The following is a 15,450-nucleotide window of genomic DNA, read 5'->3' on the forward strand; positions in this document are numbered from 1 at the left end:
CTTGAACACAATAATAGAGAACCCTATGAGAGGGATGGTAGGAGTAGCTCTAGAATCTATCTCAACACGACTTGCACCAGGAGGAGTAAAGGCATCAACCGCCCCCACACCACACACTCCAGCAGGAGAAACAACAAGGATAAGAGAGGAAAATGAATGCACTATGAAATTTGGCAAGGGCATTATTTTGTACTTAATATTTTAATATTAATTTCCATGTTAAAATATTAAGTATAAAATATATGTATATCAATGAATATATTATTTAATAGGTCATCACTTATCATATGTACTAATTTTCTCATTTCCTTTTACTATTTGATCACCCTCTATTCTCCCAAAACACTTGTAATGACAATGAATGCACTCGTGCAATGTGACATCCTCTAAATTTTAAGGTCATGGTTATATCAAGAGCATAAATGATAATATCTATAGCATAATTGAGAGTTAGGATCACTAGATCTTAATGATATTTTTGTTTGATTATTTGTTGAACCACAAGGACATGACATATTATTACCATATAACATAAGGGTTTCTATAAGGCTAGCAATGGAATGGAGATTTTTGCACCTCCATAGTCTCCTTGATGTCTCCATCACAAGATGTATAGATTTTGGGGCTAGTAATCATCATTAAATTTTTTTAATTTGATTAGCTTCCAATCTATCCTAGGTAGAGCCTCCCCTACCTTGAAAATCTCTCATATCAAAATAATTGGAAATATAATGAAGGAAAAATAATATAAACTTTTCTAAGAAAGTATAGCATGTGACCTCATGGTTATTACATGGAGGTTGGTAAAAGACCATTCACTGCCTATCCTAAAAATTATTTTCTATATCAAGATGGTCACACCAACAAATTAAAAACCTTAAAGTCATTGAATGGGTGCTTAATTTTGGGATCAACAAAGAGATCACAAATTTAGGTTTTTGTTATAGATTTGTTGTTCACTTCATTGTAAGCCTTTTTTTACATAAAAAAGGTGACATGAATCTCTATGATTTCTCCTTTGAACATTTTGACTTAGGGGCAAGTTAAATTGCTTCATCATTGTTTATAATGACGAAGTGATGCATGGTGTGGGTTTCCTATGGATGCCTTCAATGATGAATATAATTCTACACTTTGAATTTTATTTTATTTCAAATTCCCAAATAAATTCTTTTAGTTCTCCTTAGGGTTTGTTAGAAGTGTAGAGCAGATTGAGGTGATGTGGATAATCATTTCCTCATCTATATAAGGTTTAGGGTTAGTATTTATTGGAGCTACTACAAAACAAAATAACATATAAGATATATGTTCCCAAATAGTCAAATTTATGAAAATGTAGACATGATTTGATTAAAAAATGTAACCGTTTTTTACTCCTCGCGTATCCTTTGATGTGGCATTACTAAATAATTCTTAGAATGGGTTGAATTTTTAAAAAAATGGGATCAATTTTTTTTTTGAAAATATGTTCTCCTCTCTCAACTACAACTATATGCGTAGCAAGATTTTTTTGGCTTTTTAACTTTACAAAGTATAATTATGTTTTCACACAGTATTTGCTAATCCATAGTATGACTATATGTTATGGTTGAAATCATTAATTTGGTTACTTGATTGTTCCCCAATTCAATGCACATAGCCTCTTATAATGTCAAAAAGTGTCATATTTAACCATGCAAATTTGGGCACCCTAAATTTTCCTCATTCAACCTACTAAAAAATGCTCCATGACAAGTGTATGAGTTACAAAATTTGTCATATAAAACTCCCTTCATAACAATCATACATGCACCAAAGGATGCTTACACATAGTAAAACTATGTCAACTCAAAGTGGGATTCCTACCTCCTCGTGTAAGGCCAAAAAATTGCGTAAGATAAAATCTAGTCATCCTCCAAATAGAATGTTAACTCTCACACAAGAAGAAAAATTCGAAGAAAATAAAACATTTGCATATAAAATATATTAAAATGAACATCAAGAATGCAAGATGGGACACCCTTTCCTAGCACAAATATCGAAGGATCAATGGGAAGGGGATCATGATGTGATGATGTCATGAACCAAATTCACATAAGAATACACCTTTTACACTCTATTCATAGTGAATCACAATTGAAAAGGCCTAATGAATAGTATAACATTAGAAATCTAACAAGAAATGGATATTGATTCCTTTTCTCTTTTGAGTACTTAGATTTTGTAATCAACCTATCAACTCTAACAACTCACTTTTGATGACAACAAAGAATAACATAGATATACTCGCCACTAAATAACCAAAGTTTTCAATTGATATTCATTTATACAATTTTCAAGCTTTTGAATTTTGTAATCCTCATATCCCTTAATTTGCATTTCTAAATGTACTCTCAATGAATTTTAATTATAAATTGTAATATTTAAAAACATGTCTTAATAAATTGATTTCATGAAGTTTCCATAATATATGATAGCTTGCTTAGATGAATTTTTGAATTTGACCCTCTCAAACTTTTTCTATCATTTTTAAATTTGAGCGTGTTAAATTTTTAAAACCTATCTTAATAAAATACAGTATCGTAATAAAATACAATACCTCATAAGTCATTCATTATATGAGTTTATTAAAAGTTGTACAACTGTCTTCTGCCGTATGGGGCCAGATGCACTGCGCTAACAACAATTGTAGTTTTATTTCAAAAATCCATCATCGTACGAAAAACCACTGTTGGATCCATTGACAAAGCTTACCACTCTCGAGAATTTCCTAAAGAGGCTTAAATAGCTGATACCCGGAACAGTGTACATGAATTCCAAGAACTCTGGAGCAAATCTATACCTTACAAATGCCTTTATAATATGATTTAGCAAGGTTCACTGACCACCTAATGTATGTAGACTTCTTCCCGTCCAGATTCATTGCACCTGCTGTCTATCCCGTTGAAAATCCACTGCACTAGGGAGTAACGACATCGCACACAACAAGATTGGTATTCGGGTCTCTGTGGGCTGATAAATTTGGCCACACCCTCTAGTCGGTTACCATTTGATCAAAGAATTTTCCTTTTCTTTTTGCAGTGGATTACAATTTCAAAGCCAGATTTAGCTGTACTGCGCCTAGTATTTGGTGTAAATTCTCCTGTGAGCCTGTGAGGTGAAACCCATTAAACATGAGAGCACTGGTGTAACAAGAAATGGTGGGTAGAGACAGCAGTTCAGGGCAGATGAAGGAGTTCGGTGTTATGCACAAGGTTCCAACTGGGGACACGCCCTATGTTAGGGCCAAGCAGGTTCAGGTATATTTTGAATAATGCAATTACTTCTTGTTTTGATCACTACGCATATAAGAAATTTAACTGATGGAATGTTAGGATTTAACAGCAGGAACGTTGTTTCTGTGGAATGATTTTTAATCTATAAAGTTGTTTTAGAAGTCTTAGACTGAAACTTATTCTATTAATAGTATTTTCAATTTATTTTTTGAGATAAATAATAGATTTGTTGACTATATGATCAGATGGAATTATGGGTTGTGATTAATCCAAAACAATGGACTGATGGAATGTTAGAATTTAACAGCTTGTAGAGAAGAATCCAGAGGCGGCTATATCGCTGTTTTGGGCGGCTATAAATGCAGGAGACCGTGTTGAGAGTGCGCTCAAGGACATGGCCATTGTGATGAAGCAGCTGGGGCGAGCAGATGAAGGCATTGAGGCAATCAAATCTTTCAGACACCGCTGTTCTCTCCAAGCCCAGGAATCACTTGACAATGTTCTGCTTGACCTTTATAAGGTATGTAGAATCTCAATCTGTTTGTTCATCCAATCAGATCAGATGAAATTCCTATGTACAAATTGAAGGTTTCAAATTTTCCATTAGATTTGGAAAGAAACAGTAATTTAATTGAAACTAGATTGTGGGTATGGCTGGGAAAGAGTTAAGTAGGAATCAGATTTGTTAAGTGTAAATTGTCATATCATGAAAATAAGATGTCTAGTTCTGATTACACTATTTTAGTCATGAAAGGAGGATGTCCAGTTCTGATTAAAGTAATTTAATGTAGAAAACTGTTCCAGTTCTGACCAATTAATCGTATGGGTTAATTTTCATTATACTTTCTAACCTTTCAATGAAGGATCATAGAATGTGATCTTAAATGATAGATTAATAGATTGTAGAAATCTAATAAAATGAATCATTCTATGTAAATGCAAAAGTCTTATATATATATATATATATACAAAAGTTATATATATATATATATATATAATTAATGCACTGTTAAATATTTTCGGGCATCAGCTGCAACTGATAAATTTTTTCGGGTCTCTGTGAAACCTGAATGTTTATTTTCTTTGAAAATCTGTTTCATTTTTAGCATTTGATTTCAGGATAATAGAACCCAGTTGAGAACATCGAAACAATCGTAATTTATTGAAGCTATGGACAAGGTTTAACTGCGACAGACGGTAGAAGTAACTTGTGTTTTCTATGAATATCCTAGATTTTATTTTGAGGAATTCTTCCACATATGGCTATGTAGATAGGCTTTAATTATGATGGGTCATAGTAGCTACCATTGTTTTATGAGAGGATGAATGAATGGATGTTTTTTTATGACGTTTAAAAGATTGAACAGTCTAAGGAATTTAGAATAGTAGTCTTTATTTATCTTCTTATTCTTTTTGATGTCAGATCTTCTATTATGAATTTTGACTAGAAAGCTAGCAGTCTAGTTAATCTAGTCCTCGTTAAATAAATGGTGCATGATATAAACCTTCAAACTCTTTTCATACTGAGTATGGATAACCTCTTAAGCTATTTGCTCCATGATAAAGTGTCATTCCATCTCCACAACAGGCTTATTGTAGAAAATACAAGTTCTCTCTTCCCAGACTTCATTAGGTATCTTCCACCTATGAGTCTCACATTTAAGATGATCCAATCCTGTTCTCAATGGTGCAACTAACAACAGCATTTTTCTTTCTCTAAATATGTTTTTCCACTGTGATCTCAAGCTGGGTTAAACTTTTTGAAATAAATGCTTACTTATTTTGATAAGCTTTAATTATGATGGGCAATAGTACCTACCATAATTTTATGAGAGGGATTGATTATTTATTTCAATAGTTTTTGTTTTTAAGAAAAATTAAGAGTATGTTTGCAAGTAATAAAGGAAATTTAAATTATTTATTTTTAAGTAACTTGTTTTACTAATGTGTCTATCATTCCATTCATTTATTTAAATTTTTTTATTACTTTATTGAAATATAAAAAGTTATCTGATATGTATGATCCAAAAAAAATTATAATTGTATCTACAATTAAGATTGTTTCTTTTGTGGATTGAATGCTCTTTGACTATAGAAATATCAGAATAGGTTTGTGCTTCAATTGAAATAGCAAAATGAACTCATAAATCATATGTATGTATGTATATAAAATAAAAATATCATTACAACTATTTATACAGTTAATATAGCAAAATTTTTTATTAAAAGATTGCAATGCCACTTTTATATTTACTATAGAAATGTGGAAGGGTGGATGAACAAATTGTGTTGCTCAAAGAGAAGTTGCGCCTCATTCAACATGGAATTGCTTTTAATGGTAACCCCACTAAGACGGCACGCTCCCATGGGAAGAAGTTTCAGCTCTCTATTAAGGAAGAGACCAGTCGGATTTTGGTATGTAGATACACTTAGATCATATTTATGTTTAATTTGTATTTTAGATATTGTGTTTGGATTGTTTATGTTTAATACTTGTAGGGGATAAGCAATAGCAAGTGATTGTATAGATTGTATTGACAGAGTAATTTGGGTTGGGCATATATGCAACAACACAATTACGTTGCTGCTGAAGTTGCTTATAGGTAATTTAAGAAATTATATATTGCTAAATATAAATTTTATTTCTGGCATAATATTTTAAATGAAAGATTTAAATAATTGATGTATTATTCTTAACTTAGTCATCATTCATGTGGGATTGTATTTCCCATGTAGATAGTTAGTGTGTTGATTACAATATATTGATTGCACATTGTTTAGTCATTTTAAATACAATGAATTTATAAACAAAATTATGTGCAGGAAAGCATTATATTTTGTTGAAGATGCCAACAAGGCATGCAATTTGGGTGTGTGCTTGATGAGGCAAGGAAAGGCAAAGGAGGCAACTATAGTATTAGAAAATATTATTTCATTGCATGGAGAAGACATCAAATCATTGGAGCGAGCAAAGCAATTATTAAAGGAAATTCAAAATTTTCAAAAGCATGAAGGAGGCTCCAAGAGATCCTTATCAACGTTATTTAATCATAATAATAATGAAAAGGATTCTACTTCTGTTAGTGATGGAGAGAAACATTATTCAAACAACAAGCATGGATTGCTCTCATCTTCCACTGATTTTGTAGAATTTTTGAGCGGCGACAACGCATTAAATATGATCGATTGGGAAGCTAAAATCAACATTGAGATGAACCTATCTCGTAAAAAACATCGAAGATTACCAGTATTTGAAGAAATAGTTCCTATTAGTGATTTCTCTCCTTCAACTACAAAAGATACGTGAAAGTTAGCTTCCCATGTAATTATGTAGATGAATCTTTATTTTCTTTGTTGTTCTCACTCAAGCACATTAAATGATTTACTAAAACTAAGACATTTTTGAGGTTGTAATTAGAACTTGTAAGATGTAATCATTAGCCAAAAACATGCATTTATGGATAAAATGTAAACAAGTTTAGTCAATGAAAAATATAATAATTAGATGTTGATTACTCTATGTTAGTTATTGAAGAATAATATGGTGTTATAACTTTTATATTACCTTTATATTGTTTTTGGTTTTCTGATTATTGAAATAATGAAAAATTTACATTTTCTTTATTTTTTACTAAATTTAAATAATATAAAAAATATATTTCTTATAACTTAATTAGCAAGATTATTTTATGAAAATTATATATTTAAAATAAAAAATTTAATGAATTAATTTTTAAAGTAAAATATAAACATCTATCAAATCACAGGGGCTTCACTGGCTAGGCAATATTATATCATGTGCATTCATTGGGGTACAATATATTGCCTATCTGTGAAATAGGGGGTTTTTAATTCGGGCTATGAAAAATACAATATTTCATGAAAATAGGGAGGCTTTTAATTCAGGTTGTGTATTGGGAGGGGGTGACAAAAAAGAAGTTTGGGGAAATATTTTTTGAAAATAGGGAGATTTTTTAGTATGCCATAAACACACGTGATATAACCTAGGTTCACTAAGTGAAGCCCCTGTGTATCAAACACATACACTCTTGACTAAAACATTAGACATTATGATTATATTTAAAAGTTTGTAACTATTTTAGATACTTAATTATTCAAAATTATTTTTAAAAAATTATATGATGTAATGATATGCTATATTTATTTTAAACTTTGATCTTAATTAATGTAAAAGTGTTATGTCTCTAGATGTTGAACTAGCTCGAGTAAGATGTAATCATTAGCCAAAAACATGCATTTATGGATAAAATGTAAACAAGTTTAGTCAATCAAAAATATAATAATTAGATGTTGATTATTCCATGTTACTTATTGAAGAATGATATGATGTTATAACTTTTATATTACCTTTGTATTGTTTTGGTTTTCTGATTGTTGAAATAATGAAATTTTTTATTTTTTATTTTTAACTAAATTTAAATAATATAAAAAATATATTTCTTATAACTTAATTAGTAAGAATATTTTATGAAAATTAAATATTTAAAATAAAAAAATTAATGAATTAATTAATAAATTTAAATAAATTAATAATTTAAAGTAAAATATAAACATCTATCAAACCATGGGGGCTTCATTGGCAAGGCAATATTATATCACGTGCATTCATTAGGGGGTTTAAAATCCCAAAAATGAGGGTACAATATATTGCCTATCGGTGAAAATAAGGGGTTCTTAATGTGGGCTATGAAAAAATACAATATTTCGTAAAAATAGGGAGGCTTTTAATTCAAGTTGTGTATTGGGAGGGGGTGACAAAAAAGGAGTTTAGGGAAATAGTTTTTGAAAATAGGGGGATTCTTTAGTATGCCATGAACACACGTGATATAACCTAGGTTCACTAAGTGAAGCCCCTGTGTATCAAACACATACACTCTTGACTAAAACATTAGACATTATGATTATATTTAAAAGTTGGTAACTATTTTAGATAATTATTCGAAATTGTTTTTGAAAAATGATATGATGTAATGATATGTTATATTTATTTAAGACTTTGATCTTAATTCATGTAAAAGTGTTCTCAAGCAAATTAGGGATTGAAAAGACACAAGGCTAGGTCCAATTCACTGGCCTCAATATGTTGGTTCATAGAAAAAATCAAAGAGATCTTGAAATATGTAGAAGATAGCACATCCAAAGATGTATAAGTAGATGTTAGTAGATGTTCTTAAAGTAAAGGCATCACAAGCATTACACATATAGCCTTAACTAGATTATAGATAGTGTTAGGATAACCGGTGGACAACTGGCGGGGGGCGGGGGGGGGGGGGGGGGGGGGGTGAATCAGTTGTCAACAGATTATGAAACTTTAAGCACACAAAACCTTTTATCGGAATGCATAAACCAAATATCAGAAAAGACGATATAAAAATTAAGTACAAACATAAATCATAGAACAATTACCAACCACCCATAACACAACATCGAGATTTGTATGTGGAAAACCCGATAAAGGGAAAAACCACATTGAGAAGCCTAGCCACAGTCAGATAATACTTTTGCAACAAGTGTGTGATTACAATAAGAGGGGCCTGCATGTGTAGGAAGGACAATAGCCTAGAGCATATTGCTCATCACAAAAGGAGCCTCACTGACTACAAAATAAATCCAAACTACAATCCGGAAAGATGAATGAACTACAAGAATAGCATCTCCTATGCTCGAGTATAGTTTCGGTTAACCTCAATACTAGAGGTCTTAAACCTCTTTCACAAACCCAATTCGATCACCTATGATCGACCAAAACCTATGCATATGATTACAACTTTATTCGCACACAGATAATCCCATAACCCATACCATGCCATGATATACAAAGGGATCTTACATCATATTTCTACCAACCCAGTGATAACTCAATGATGAACAAATAGTACCAAACCGGTACTGAGAGGGGGGAGTGAATTAGTACAGACGAAAACACACTCTTAAACCGGTTTGTCAGCAGACACTGTGTATTCACAGACAAACAGTAACACCGGTCCTTAAATAGAGTACAACTGGCAAAACCCAAAATAAATGAGACAAGCATAAACTGGTTGACACTTATCTTCTCATACAATCTAACACTTCATTTCCATTTCACCCTTATGCATGAACAGGTAATCTACCATCAAAGATATACATATAAACAACTAGATCAACATGATTCACCGTTTGATAGAAAACAACATAGCATCACATGAAGAAGACATCACACATGACACACATATTTTTCACGTGGAAACCCAACTGGGAAAAACCACGGTGTGGATGAATACCCACAAGCTTGTTTTTAAACTCTTTAGAAGTCCGTTCTGTTAGGAGCCTTGTCCGGTTAAAGACTGATACAATAGGTTCTGTTAGGAACCGATCCTATTAGGGATCACCTAGTTAAGGGATGGCTAGAATACCCGGTTAAGGGTTAAACTTTGTTAAAGGTTACCTTGTTAGAGGATTTCAAGAACTCAATGGTTTTGAGTCACCCTGTTAAAGGATTTACAACAAGCCGATTAAAGCTACCCTGTTAAGGGATTTCTCAACTGTTGAAGTGGTTAGAGATCAACATATATTACAATGATCTGGTAACAACACTCAATGCCAATGCAGATCCGCTTAAGCTCCTCTTCACCTTCTGCACTTACACTCTACAGGTATCACTTCTCTCCTTTAGTCTGACAAGAATCACATATCTCTTCTCTTGGATACACACACACAACTTTTGCCAACAACCCTAGAAAGAATCACAACATCGACCTTATAGGAAAACATATAGGTCGGTAGCATAAACCCTAAACCCTGAACCTGTTAGGTTAAGGAATTCAAATGGTTAAATCCTGACCATTGAGCACATTGTATTAAATGCAATAGTCTTGATCCAATCTCAAGACATTCTCCATCGTTCGTTTTCCACCGATTTCTGGGCGACTAATAACCCATCACACGTTATCACTGTTTACAAACTTCGCACATTCCCAAGTTAGATAGGAACAATCTCCTTCATGCAAGATCCTTCACGTGCACAAGGTTGACGTGGCAACATGATCTGTTCTTCGTTACAATGCTAACTCATCACACAAAGTCACCAGTTGAGCCACACAAGCTTGAAGCACTTCAACTGGAAACCCTGAAGTTGAGACTACCAACTGGTAGTCATACAATGCTTCCATGTGCCGGTTGCCATAACCATATGCCGATTCACCTTGAACAAACACATCGCTTCACTTTGGCACAAATGTCAATATATCGGTTCTAACATATGCCGGTTCTCACCTCTTCAGCATATTGACATCAATGACAACATACAATGTCATTATGTCCTCATACTGGTTCACATAATGCCAACACCTGGGACCTAAATAATCCTGCAAACCAATGATAAACCAAGTCGGCCTAAGACCGAAACAACATAAACCAAACAATAAATCCAACCAGTGATACATTGGGAGCATCAACCAACATGTTACATAAATCAGTCCATCATGTAGCTCAATAACACCGAACCCAAAATAGGTCATTGTTTATGATAAAAATGGAAACAACAATATTGAAAGACTAAAATAGATTCAACCACAAAACTCTAGCCTAATCAACAAAAAAGGTCCACCATAACATATGAAGATTACCTAAGACAATGCAAATCAAATGAAATCACAAAGATTATACCATCACATGTCCAATAGGGTTTGGATCTCCATTCTTCCTATATCCAATGATCTTGCTTGATATACTTGCTCTCAGATTTTATGTGTGCATAAGAGCTCAACAAAGAATGGAAATGTGGTTGCAAGTAGGCTTGATCGCATGTGAAAGTTCAAAAGCGTAGTTGGGAGTTGATAATGAAGGAATCATCTCCTTATATAGAAGACACTGTAGAAAATGGAGGGATAAGATTGAGAGGTGTAAAAGATAAATGATCGGATAGGATTAGAGGGTAGGTAGAGAAAATAAGAAAATAATGAGAGGGTAGGTAGTGTAAGAATTAAGAGATGAATGACATGTGTAATAGGTAGAAAAGGCTAATGAATTAATTAAATAAATAAAGATTTATTTAATTAATAGAGAAAATGGGATCAATTAAATAAATAAAATATTTATTTAATTTAGGAAATGGGTAATTTAAATAAATAAAAGTATTTATTTAAATGAGAAATAAGGCTAGAAGAGGATAAATGAATTAATTAAATAAATAAAGATTCATTTAATTAATAGAAGAATTAGGCTTAAATAATTAAATAAATAAAGATATTTATTTAATTAGACATGACAATTTTAGGTGTCTACATTTTGCCCCTCTTTGAGACAATGCAGCTTGTCATGTTGTTTCAAAGAAGATAAGATGAATTGATACCAAGTTGCCCCAAGATATATGGGAATGATATGCCCCCTCGAGAGATTGGATGAAAATGTCTAAAACTATCGCAGACAATCTCTTGATAAGAAAGAAAGGCTAGAATGGATTGACAAGATAGGATAGAGTGACAGAGTCATGGGATAAAGAAAGTTGACTCGGGAGACTTGGGCTAGGGTACTCTATAATATAGACTACGAGGGAAAATATTATCATTTTCATCCACACACCTAAGAGATCAGAGTGCAGAGAGAGCAGAGAGTAGTCAACAGTGATGGCATTGGTGCATAGATTCGATCACGTTCACGGATATTAGAGGCTAGCGGATGCAGGAGAGCCTGTAAGCACCGCAAAACCTTGTACTTTACTGCATTAATTGTTGTCATAAATGCATGCTAGGTAGTGCAATAAATGCACTTTAGGTATGTCTAGAAAAATGTCAAGCGGGGGGAAAAACGCTAAGGCATGTTTAGGTAGGATAGGCGCGTCTATGTTTGTGCCAAACACGTCTATGATTATAGTAGTGTTTGTGTTAGATGCGAGTGCATCTGTGAAATGCATGCGTGTTTATGCAGGACAGGCGCGTTTGTGTTGAACAGAGGCACGTCTGTGTGATTCAGGAATGTCTATGTGATTCAGGCACGTCTGTGCAAGGCGGGCGCGTTTATGTCTTCAAGGCCAAATCGACAGTTCTGTGATAAACATACGCTGTCGATTGGATAAGTTGCTAAGAGGATGCACTCAAATAGGCCCTCTAGGGAAGACTAGGGTAGCAGATAGGGATAGGATTGACAATTTTGTGATAGAACATACGTTGCCAATCAGGAAACTACTCAAGAGGATACACTCAAGTAGAGGCCCTAGAATAGGATATATCGAGGCACTTTGTTATGAACAGGGAGTACCAAAGAAATTGACAATTTTGTGATAGAACATACGTTGCCAATCACGAAACTACTCAAGAGGATACACTAAAGTAGAGGCCCCAGAATGGGATATATCGAGGCACTTTGTGATGAACAGGGAGTACCAAAGAAATTGATAGTTATGTGATAGAACATATGATGCCAATTGGATTAGGTTGAAATTGACAATTTTGTGATAGAACATACATTGTCAATTGGATAAGCTACTCAAGAGGATACACTCAAGTAGGTGCCCTAAAAGATAGGATCAACGAAACACTTTGTGATGAATAGGGAGTACCACTAGGATAGTGCCATATGATAGATATAAGCACTAGGACAAAAAGCAGCACTTTGTGATGAATAGGGAATGCCACTAGGATTGACATAGTTGATTTGCTTGACTGCAAGAGGACCTATCGATGCTGAAATCATGGGAGAGATTCCCTTCGAATCAAAGTTTATGACTAGAACTGACATTCGAGGATAGAGTAGCAGTTGAGGTCATGGGACTGCGACATATTCTGTATGTGCCTAAGTTTCGAGCAAACATGGGATTGCTAACTGCTTTAGCTGAGAGATGGCACTCAAATACTTACACTTTTCATTTGCCGATGGGTAAGATGATAGTCACCTTCAAGGATGTGTATAGGATACTGCGGATACCAATCAATGGGGAGTTAGTTCCTTACAATCGAGAGGGGGATAGGGATGCACTGAGATGAGTGTTTTAGGATCCAGGACTGGAGATGAGGGCTGGACATGTGGCTTGGGATACCATGACACAGACATGATTGGCACTACCAGTGGTGCTGGCAGGAGTTATTAGTGGATTCCTCTGTTCGGATAGGGTGACACGAGGATTGGTTGTGGGATGGGGGAGGACTCTAGAGACATTGGTGACTGAGCACACCAGGTTTGCATGGGGACCGTGTCTGCTAGCACACTTGTACTATGAGCTGCATCAGTTTGTGTATCATGGATCAACAGGATTAGGATGCGAAGTGACCTTGTTGCAGGTATGGGCTTATGAGCATCTATCAGTTACATGACCAACACACTTTAGAGGCAGGGGACATGGGCGTAGCTATGTTCATTTGTATGATATGATTACTTCTCAGCCACAGATTGGGAGGCTAGAGTATTGGCATTGGATTATGGACGAGATAGACAATGTGGTATGGAGGCCATATCGGGACTGTGAGGAGTGGGAGGATGATGCAGTACAACTACCATATGTATTCCGAAGCAGGTATCTAATTGGTTAGACACCGTATATCATTGAGCGACAGTTGATAGACATAGTATGCAGGTAGTTTAGCAGGATACATCAAATGCCATAGGGTTCAGGGATGTATGCACAGACAGTGAGGGATTAGGGGCAATTGGGTCTATTATTGTCTTATGATTAGGTAGTGACACAGCTACAGGAGATAGTTCCCATACCTTGGGACATATGGGCAGATGTGGAGGATGCAGGGATAGATGCAGAGTACACTAAATATTGGGCAGAGCATCAATTTTCACAGTTGACGGATCTAGGGGAGTCGATAAATGGAGATGGTGGAGGTGATGGTGATGATAGTGAAGATGGCGGAGGTAGGGGTCGACGATGGAGGTGGGGTGCAGTGGTAGAGAGGAGACTGGCTCAGAGGAGAGAGGACGAAGATGAGAGAGAGGCTTAACAGACTCATGTAGTGAGGGGTAGAGGTGGATTGTCGTTATAGGTGCCAACTACACAGGTTCCCAGACAAGTACAGGCTCCTAGACAGATACAGGGATGGGGATAGGGATAGGAGTAGCCACATGAGAAGCCACAAGGATAGGGTGAGGGGGGAGAGGAGGAGGATGAGCTACTATTCTTGAGGGAGATCTGCCAGGGACAGGCAGATGACATTCAAGATCTGGAGAGGGATATGACCAGGCTCAAGAGACAGCTGAGGGACACTGAGCAAGAGAGGGATCATGCTATTCAACACTATACAGAGGCTGAGATAACACTGAGGGTAGGGAGACAAGCAACATAGGATACAAGAGTTGGATACGCCTATGTTTTGTGGGCAGGGGAGGATAGAGCCTACTGAAGAGACCTATATTTTGGAGTGGTGCCACCAGATTAGTAGGCTAGGAGCTTCCGGAGACCATCACAGAATGCAACGACCTCTAGAGGGAGAGATAGGAGACAAACGTCTAGCGGTGGGGTTATGGGTCCTCCACCATGACCAGATAGAGGGGATAGGAGAGATGATCCTGGGGTGGGTCCTTCTAGTGCTCAGACTCCATTGAGGCCAGCCGGCTCTGAGGGAGGGAGTTCATCATAGCCTTAGAGGGCTCCCTATGTATCAGTTTTGTACCATTTTGTATGATGACACCTTCAGGTGATTGTAGCCATATTTTTATTGACATCATTGTATTATGACACTTATGATTTTGATATATATATATATGAGATGATTCATCCTTGCGACAACTATATGCATGTGTACCTATGTGATGCTTCTATATGTTTTATGTTGCATATTTCTATATGATGCTTATGATATGGATGCAAAGATGTTCATGATGAAATGCAATATTTTTGTTCTTTTATATTTTTAATATGTTATGCATGATGTAAAATGTGAATGTATGAAATGCAGATGAATACGATAATGCAAATAACTATTTACATGATGAAAAATGTAAAATGTGTTAACATGTGTTGTGTGCAGGATATGGTGTAATTGTGACATCTATATGTATGTATGAAATGAGATATGCTAACATGTGGTAATGCAGGTGCAAACTACATAAAATGTAGATATTTTTATTGTGTTATTATACTCAATCATATGATAATGGGCTACATGGACTTAGGAGTTACGATGAAGGTCAATCAAGAAAGGGGAATGGAAGATAAAAGATATGGAAGTGAAAGAGATTTTTGTGCTATTATCAT

At 35.0% G+C, this 15,450-nt stretch overlaps 1 protein-coding gene across 2 annotated transcripts; it reads left to right on the forward strand.

The window, feature by feature from the left end:
• Positions 1-2,852: 2,852 nt before the first annotated feature.
• Positions 2,853-6,769, forward strand: LOC131047315 (protein SULFUR DEFICIENCY-INDUCED 1). Of its 2 annotated transcripts, none has more exons than XM_057981184.2 (5): positions 2,853-3,278; positions 3,562-3,774; positions 5,514-5,669; positions 5,796-5,857; positions 6,078-6,769. In XM_057981184.2, exons 1-5 carry the CDS (start codon positions 3,177-3,179, stop codon positions 6,559-6,561), a joined length of 1,017 nt encoding a protein of 338 aa, XP_057837167.2. In that variant the 5' UTR covers positions 2,853-3,176; the 3' UTR covers positions 6,562-6,769. The 2 variants fall into 2 exon arrangements, with proteins under 2 accessions (XP_057837167.2, XP_057837168.2); XM_057981185.2 differs by having other exon boundaries at positions 3,161-3,278; positions 3,500-3,774.
• Positions 6,770-15,450: the final 8,681 nt, after the last annotated feature.

Source organism: Cryptomeria japonica, chromosome 7 (genome assembly GCF_030272615.1).
Source record: "Cryptomeria japonica chromosome 7, Sugi_1.0, whole genome shotgun sequence".
Lineage (NCBI taxonomy): Eukaryota > Viridiplantae > Streptophyta > Pinopsida > Cupressales > Cupressaceae > Cryptomeria > Cryptomeria japonica.